Raw genomic sequence first — 8922 nt, 5'->3', positions numbered from 1 at the left:
AATGTGCACCAGTACAGAGAAGCCATATACATGCACACCTCTTTTATTTATTTACACGTTTGATAAATGAAGTTCCTTTCGACAAATAGAACATGGCAAGTATACGTTTCTTTCAACAAATAGAACACCCATGAGTTGAAGAGCTTAATAAAAAGCTTCACACAAAATGAAATGTATTTCTTTATGGGGTAATTTTTTTTTCTTCCAAAGTGAGTTCATACCTTTAAAATAGAATATTTCCACAAACAATTTGTAATTTTTATACCATAAATGAAAGGGGAGTCATATAGCAATCGATTCTGTATATTCTATAAAACAGATAAATAAGCTACTAGATTCATTAAAATTTAATTAAGACATTAAAGTTATAATAATGTGCACTCGAATCGACTGCGACACCTGTGATATATAGTGACAGCCAATAATGGAACAAAATAAAAGTGTTGATATGGCTATATATCTTCAACGAATGTAAATATTTAATTAAGTTCAGAATAAGACTTGGCTGAACTTGCCAGCTCCAAAACGGAGCTCGTAGGTATATTAACAATTAGATAAGGTGAGAACAAACACAGCTTTTCCATTCATCCATTAGGCTACTTGCCATGACAAGTATTATGCTGCATTTGTCAGCCATGCCATGACAAATACATTAGGGATCTCACACTACATAAACAAACTATATATAGGCCACACATTAAAAAACAAACAATGCCCAAACTGACGAGGAGTGCGCTGCACACCGGTGCAATAATATAAGATGCTCTGAAAGGCCTTAACCACAGAGACCTGTTTATTTCAAATAACAAAATAAGTACCTGTCTAAATCGCATTCGAATATTAACCCTGCATTAAAACCGTGCGTATCTGCAGTCATTTGAGATTATAGCGATATATACAGTATAGCATGGTTGGCTGTTTCAAAAGTTGCAGATATAAGCTCATATAGCGCATGGAAGATATATATTTTTATTTTAAAGTTGCGGTCCACGGCCCAAATGCATATCATTTTGGGGGGTCCTTGACCTTGACAAGAAAAATATTGAGAACCTGCACTGTCATAGAAACATCAGAAAGCTGTTGGATTAGGTGGAATGATGAACCAACTGAAACCAAACAGCCCATTAGTTTGTAACTCTCTCAATGTAATGAATGTTATTTTCAAGCTATAGAGTTTCTGCAGGAATAATAATAAGCAGTGTCACCTAATTCTCAGAAGCCTATAAGAGTTACAAGTTGTGAGGTTGCGATTATATAAAATATATGAATATACATTTCCTTATATATGATGATCTTAACCCAGATGAAATATCTGTTAAAATGTTTGGACATTTCCCACAAGAGTTTTGAAATGAAAATGTTGGCTATAGCATTAATTTGTATTAACTTGGTGAGTTCAAGAACCTTCACACTTCGTTTGACATAATGCCTATAATCACTTTGCTTTTCAAGTAAGGCCTCTCCTATACTTTGATTTGAATCAAGCTGTACTAAAAGGCCTATACTGTCATGTGTTCAATTTCTCAAAATGCATGCATGTACAAATGATAATGAAAAACAGAGTCAATAATCATGTTTTCGTACAAATTTATTTCATCATTTAAGAATAGAGGATGGTCTCAAAATAAGTAGAAACGTCAGTTAAATAAACCTTTTCGTCCATGATATGAGTAAACTTGACACTGTCAAAAAATAATAATAATAAAAGAAAAGAAAAACACCACAGGACTGAAAATATTACAAAACAAAACATTGTACATTTTCAAACGTAACGTGACAAACAAGAGGGCTCACAAGCTAAAAAATAAAATTAAAAAATACTATAAATAAAGAATAAGCCACTGGGTCTTAACATTACGTTAAACCTGATGGATCAATAGGGGAGGGGGGGGGGGGGGAGACTACAAAATTTGGACACAGCCGCAACAACTGACATTCTACAAATTAAGTGTAAACATTTATGAACCAACTCTCCATCCAGCCTTTTCTGAAATACAAGCCTCTTCACGAGGCCACATTACATGCCCTTTTTCCATATAGAGAAAATATGGCATTATTTATAATATAGAAGTCCAATTCTTCTATAACAGAAGTTGATTGCGTATAACTCGTGATAAAAAGCCTCTTTGCAATGCAATTTACTCTGATGGGCACAACGCTCAGTTTCCCGTCCATGATATAAAAATGCTTTTAAAATGGACAACTGATTGAGATCAAATAAAATTCAGTTTTTAAACAAAACTACCGAACGTCGACTCTTTATAGCAACCAAAAAAAAACATGTTCAAGTATCCGAAGTACTTAAGTTTTTTTTTTTCCTTTATCTTTTTTTAAAGTCTTTATTTTTCTTCCTTTTTTATATATATAACTTTCAAATGTGAGTTAGGGGTAGCGTTCCATTGACGCCGGTCCCCGCCGTCTGATAGTGCGGATGGACGCTGTGTAACCGGCTGCCCTGCACCAGGGACGCGTGCTCCGCCTGTTCCCCGCCGGGAGGCAGGTACATGCTTATCATGTCCCGGAGGTCCCCCAAGCACGCCCGCTGAGAGTGGGACGTGATGGCCGGCGGCGGAGAGCTCGGCTCCGTCTTGCACACGGACGCCATGGAGCCGAGGCCCATGGGGCCGCCGGAGCTCTGCTGCGTGTACGCCGGGGACATGCTGTACGTGGAGGCGTTCATGTAGGTCTGCGCGGAGGACATCATCGGGTACTGGAGGCCCGCCATCTCGTAGCGGTGCATCTGCTGGATCTGGGGGCTGTTCATGGCGTGGTGCTGCGGGTAGGCCAGCTGGTCCTGCATGAGGGAGTAAGCACTGTTTGTCCAGCCGTTCATGTGCGCGTAGCTGTCCATGCGCTGGCCCACCGACACGGCGCTGTTGACGCCGGGGTTGACGCCGGGCGCCCCGAGCAGACCCCCGGGCAAAGAATACTTGTCTTTCTTGAGCAGGGTCTTGGTCTTCCTGCGGGGACGGTATTTGTAATCCGGGTGCTCCTTCATGTGCATGGCGCGCAGACGCTTGGCCTCGTCGATGAAGGGCCTCTTCTCGGCGTCCGTCAGCAGCTTCCAGTCGGCGCCGAGGCGCTTGCTGATCTCGGAGTTGTGCATCTTGGGGTTCTCCTGGGCCATCTTCCTCCGCTGGCCGCGGGACCACACCATGAAGGCGTTCATGGGCCGCTTGACGCGGTCCTGGTCGTTGGCGCTGTTGTTCTTGTTGGAGCCCGGCGCTGACCCCGAGTTGTTGGACTGCGGCAGCGGGGTCTTAATCTCGGTTTCCATCATGCTATACATTCTCAGGCGCCTTTTTCTTTTTCACGCATATATATATAAAAAACCAAAAGAACCAAAAGAGAAACAAAAACAAATCCCCGGAAAAAAAACCACTACAAAGAGGTAGTATATAGGCTAGAGATACTGACTGATTTCCTATACGAGAGAGGAGGAAAAAGTTGCAGTGGCTAAAAAGTTGTTGCCCTGGCCACTATAACGCGCTGTGCTGCAGGTGCGTGTGTGTCTGTGTCTGTTCGCGGAGGGAGCGCAGTATGAGCGGTAGTGTAGTGGAGCTGTGACTGTCCCCCACGGCTGTGAAACAGAACTCTGGCAAACTTGTCTCCCAGCCTCTTCTGTTAATAGCGGCGCTGCCATGTGATTTGGACTGACAGCGTGACAATGACCCGCCTCTTAGCCAATCAGCGGCAAGGCTCCAACTCCCACACATGTAAAAAAAAAAAAAATCCTGTAAACTCTCTCTGAGGGTGCGCGAATTGGAACCCTCAAATCGGGTCCATTTATATTCCATACACCCATCGGAGTTAAATCAACTCTGAGGATTTTTTTTTCTTCTCCCCCTTCTCTCTCTAAACGAATGGAGTTGGGACAGCGACATGAGTGTTTTGGGTAGAGTTTTATGAGAGGAAACAGAGGTGAAGTTTTTAAAATAAAAGCCCCACAGTTTTACACTACATCCAACAAAATGCGAATAATAAAACGTGATGGATTTACAACCCCGGTGCTATAGAATGGAGCAGATGTCTTTATAAGGGTATATCAAAGTATAAACGAACAACAAGCAGGACAATATAGGATGATTTTCGGCGGCAACACTGATTCGATTTGTATTTATTTCATTCATTTTCAAGGAGTCCATCATTTCATGATTAGGCCTAAAGGGATTCATTTACCTGTTATAGCCTATAGGTCGGATCCAAAATGACGCAAATATGCATGCCATAAATAAAACAAAAACAAGTATGTAAAAAATAATAATGGCCCATAGATAAACGATGAGTTTGTAATAGGATACATTTTAAAGAGATCATGTGTCAAATCATTGTTTCATATATAGTTTCCAAAGGCATGGCACGATTATGAAGCTATCAAGTCCCGACCCAGAACATAATTGGCTGTTTATTTATTTATACAACTGCCTCGGCCTCCTCATTATACTAAATAAATGTCACTTAGCAGTAAATGTGTTTCCTAACCACCGTTTGTTTGATTTCTCCTATAGTGGTTTGTCATATACACACGCACACACACACACACACACACACACACACACACACACACACACACACACACACACACACACACACACACACATAGCCTACTATATATATATATATATATATATATATATATAATATAACCTATAGACTATAGCCTAAAAACAACTGAAGCCAACGCAATATCAAGTGTTGAAATGCATATGCATGGGGCCAAGACGCCTTGATTGTCATCCAAGTGAAATATTGTTACAAATGGATATAGATCGTATTATCGTAACATGCTACAATTTATTTGTAAACTGTGCGGCTCAAAAATCTTTTCACGGGGCTTCTCTCTTTTCAGAACTTCTCAAGAGCGCAGCTCTCCCATCATGCCACGGCGAAGCGAAGACAAAGTAAAATAATACATCAACGACCTCTTGTGGACGGGACAGGTCTAAACATGTCCCTGATGAAAATAAGTGGGAGAAAAAAATAATAGAAGGAAAAGTTTTATTCGGAATGTTAAGCGCTATTAAAAGAACATATACAGTATATACCCCATGTCTGAAATGTTGAACTGCTTAAATAAAAGCATCAAAATGAAACTAAAAGCAGTATAGCCGTCACTGCGGTGACTTGAATTGCCGTTGATTAGCATGCACACCTCCACAAAGCCGAAACGCACAGCTATTTGTTTTGTTGGTGTGGAAAGTTGAAGCTGTGCCCTGCAGCCTGCTGCTGCAGTCCCGGGGCGAGACTTCACACCTGCTAATCGTTCTGAGAGCATCGATCGCTCTTCGGGGGAAAAAACTAACCCCTCAATTAACACATTCAACACGCCCCGATATTTACATGAGCCGTGTGGAGATTGTCACCTTTACCTCACCGAAACACATTTTTTTTTTGTCATTAACATTTACAATATCGTTCGAACAAATCTAAGGAATAACAATGGGCCCTATTTTAAAAAGCAAACAAATACGGTAGCTATAAACTCATATTTGCATGGTGTATTATAGCACATAAAGGCCTAAGATGCATAATAATAAATATAATCATTAGACTATAGCAAAATTAAAAAATATATTTCATCGAATAGTGTCCATGTGGGAAGCTAAGCTAAACAGACCAATTTTTTTTTTAAGTCTGAATGAATACATATAGGACTATAGGCTAGCTATAACATTATAGCAAATATATGCAGAATGAAGCCATCATTATAGCTCATCATATCTTTAAAGAGAGAAAAATATATGTTTAGCATAGTCTTTCAGGCGTAGAGTATATAGGCCTTTCTAATCAGTCGGAAAAAGAGACATCATTTCGGTGAATTTCATTTTCATGTTCAATGGGGCGTTCTAAACAGTGCAAGGGGGCCACCGGCTGACGTCCAATTAGCACTCATCTGATTCTCGGAGACCAGTTATTTGTTTATCTGGCCAGATCTAAATACTGATCCGCTTGTAATCTCCTTATGGAAATTGACCAGTATAAGCGGGAAAGGGAAAAAACTATAGGAGTGTAACCCAGGCTTTGGTAATGAGGGCCTCCGTGCGGCTAATTTCCTAATTAAACGAAACGGCCGAGGGACCACCAGCAAAGACTGCCGTGCCGTGGGGGGGGGGGGGTCTCTGCTCTCTCTCAGGCCCTGCAGCAGCGGCACTGCTGAATATTATGGGAAATAATGTGTGAATTCAATCTCTCTCTCTCTCTCTCTCTCTCTCTCTCTCTCTTTTCAACTGTGTCGTCCATTTATCTTAATGATTTTTCCCCAAAATGGAAATTATTATTATTAATAATAATATTAACATTAATAATGATAATAACTAATATTAACATAATATAATAATATTAATGTAATTATTATTTATTATACATAACATTTAAGGGATCGTGCTGAATTGTTTTGGTATTAAAAACATTTAATAATGCAATTATAATTATTCTAATGTGGGCTTATCCTACAATATAGTAGGTATATACAAAAAGCCTACAAATAAACAAACAATGAATTGAAAAATAAAAATGGTTGTTATGTAGGCTGTTATAAGAGCTATAAGCCATGGACCCATATGCAAAACGTATATATTTGCCATGGCTTTTATAAGAGAATAACTCCTATACTTATAATCGACACAAAAGTGCATTAATCCCACCTTTGAAAGCAATGCAGGCTAATCTGCACAATGGGCCGTATGCAAGGCCCAGTGAGTGAATGAATGGAGCTGTGGTCAGAGAATCTGAATTCATGGCCCCACGATGTGTTAACAATGAGCCTCTCAGGAGACACATTGGAAAACCTTAACCCATTTAGACCTGAGGACGATTCTATACTAATGTCTTCTAGATCGTGACAATGTTTCTGTGTCAGTCGTTCTCAAATATTTTCACATCAAGTCGACCCCCAAAAATATATGTAATTGGCCACCGACCCCAATCTGAAAATATGTTGTTCCATGGGAGGGACCCCGATCATCTGAAAATATGTTGTGCAGGGATGTGCAAAGATTTGAGTTAAAATCGTTCGCTCTGAAAGAATATATATTCAAAGATTTGCGCCACACTTTCACGAAAAAAAATAAATAGCAGATCTACAAGCTCGTATAGCGCAGCACTCGGTGCTTGTAGATCTGCTATTTTTCAATAGCTAAAGTATAACATAACGCTTTAAAAAACCCACCAAAAGGTTCCCAACCAGAATTGCTGGAATAGCCTTTAATAATATAACATCTGCACAGAGCTCTATATTAACAGACAGATGTTGATATAATGTGTCCACGATCTATGAGCTTGAAAACGCAACAAGTTATAGTTAATAGTTAACTAAATTCAGTTCCATGCATTTTTATATACCAACATCCCCAAGCAAAGGACATGTGCATGGATGGGGGATATACACTTCTTGGACTAATAAGGATATATTATAGCACCTCAATCCAACTGTATAAGTCCATTTTTAAACCCCCACGACCTCCAGAATCAAACACTTTTTTGTTTCAGCTCAGTGACTGCGGACAAGGCCTTTGAGAAACAGTAATTAACAAAGAATGGGTTTTCAATTACAGCCACAATGGTGACTGTCTCATTAAGATTGGCATAATTTTTTTCTCTTTTTTTTGAACCCCAGGAATGCAAATGAAGATGCAATTTACGCACGGTCTACTGTTCCTATTGTATATCCGATGAATGAATAGTTGCGATGACCCCCCCCCCCCCCCCTACCCTCCCCCCGTTCAACACAGGTAAAAATAATATTCACGGGCCATTGAAGAGGATGGTGCTATATCATATCACCACACAGCTGTATTTTACAATCATATAAAACAGTGTTATTGGTGTTCATTTGTCTTATTTGAACAATAAACGTTGACGTTAAATTGAACAAAAAATAGGTTAATATGCGTAATAATGTCTGTTAATGAAGACGCATTATTACTGCTTGGGGGAATTATTATGTCGGTGCAATATCATGCATCTGCATCTTTTCAGTCTGTTGTTGATATACGGCTTACTGTTCATTTGTTAATAATGTCAACAGGTATAATTTATTAATATGACAAGAAAATGTAATACTATTTGCATTATAGTTATACAGTCCAATTGCATAAATATATGAATTGTTATTCATATATATATACACACCTGTATATATCTGAAAAAGGTCACTCGTTGACATTGTAAAAAGTGCAGAAAGTAAAAGACAAAACTAACTGTGAAGCAAACAGTATCCTTATAATGATTTGCTTGTGTTGTAATTATTCAATGCATGTAAAAAATAAAAGGGAGTTGAATTGAAATGAAGAATGCCCAAAACCCTTGACAAGTGATTTGGTTTCATGTGGTCTCTCTCCCGCCTCCAGAGAGAGTAAAGAGTGTGCAGAAGAGACTGCTGCATGCACACATGGCCTGTAAATACTGTACATGTGCATCTGAATTAAGAACATGCTTAAGTACTGGGATTTTTTTCTCTCTGATAACGCACTTTCTCCCTACATGATTTGTTTTTTTCGTTCTTTTATCACACCATTGTGTTGTGGCAGAAACAAGAAATGGAAGAAGCAGATAATTTGACTCACCTGCAGCAGAGTACTCTTCCTATAAGGGCCTGTCCGAAGTATACCGAGAGATGTTCAGTTCAAGGGTGAAGGGACTGTCACTCAAACCTTAAAAAGGAAGCAAAAACACATACTCAGAGCAGGACAGACAGATGCTTAATTTGTCTCCTTTCTCCAGGGTCCATGGAGAGCTTTTAGTGGAGTGTTACATGTCTGTCAGGAGGAAGACTCGGGGCAAATGGAGAGGCGCTGCATTCTTGCCTCTCTGCTCTAGCGTTATAGTTTGTGTTTTCCCTGTGATGATGGAGTTGCAGCCCCACAAGTGTTATGTCCACACTCACACCACGCCACCTTGTTTAACCCCGTGGAATAGTAACCA

General features: G+C 39.7%; 1 protein-coding gene across 1 annotated transcript; it reads right to left on the bottom strand.

Moving 5' to 3' along the window:
- Positions 1 to 1570: 1570 nt before the first annotated feature.
- On the bottom strand, positions 1571 to 3568 carry sox3 (SRY-box transcription factor 3). Its single transcript, XM_083785956.1, has one exon. It carries the CDS (start codon positions 3287 to 3289, stop codon positions 2372 to 2374), a length of 918 nt encoding a protein of 305 aa, XP_083642082.1. The 5' UTR covers positions 3290 to 3568; the 3' UTR covers positions 1571 to 2371.
- Between the last annotated feature and the right edge of the window lie 5354 nt (positions 3569 to 8922).

This window comes from Protomyctophum parallelum, assembly GCF_964188405.1.
Source record: "Protomyctophum parallelum genome assembly, chromosome: 16".
NCBI lineage: Eukaryota > Metazoa > Chordata > Actinopteri > Myctophiformes > Myctophidae > Protomyctophum > Protomyctophum parallelum.
This window is presented reverse-complemented; position numbering and strand designations above follow the sequence as displayed.

Bases quoted from the DNA above. Each gene is read 5' to 3' on its own strand.
- sox3 (XM_083785956.1), bottom strand. From the start codon at position 3,289: ATGTATAGCATGATGGAAACCGAGATTAAGACCCCGCTGCCGCAGTCC.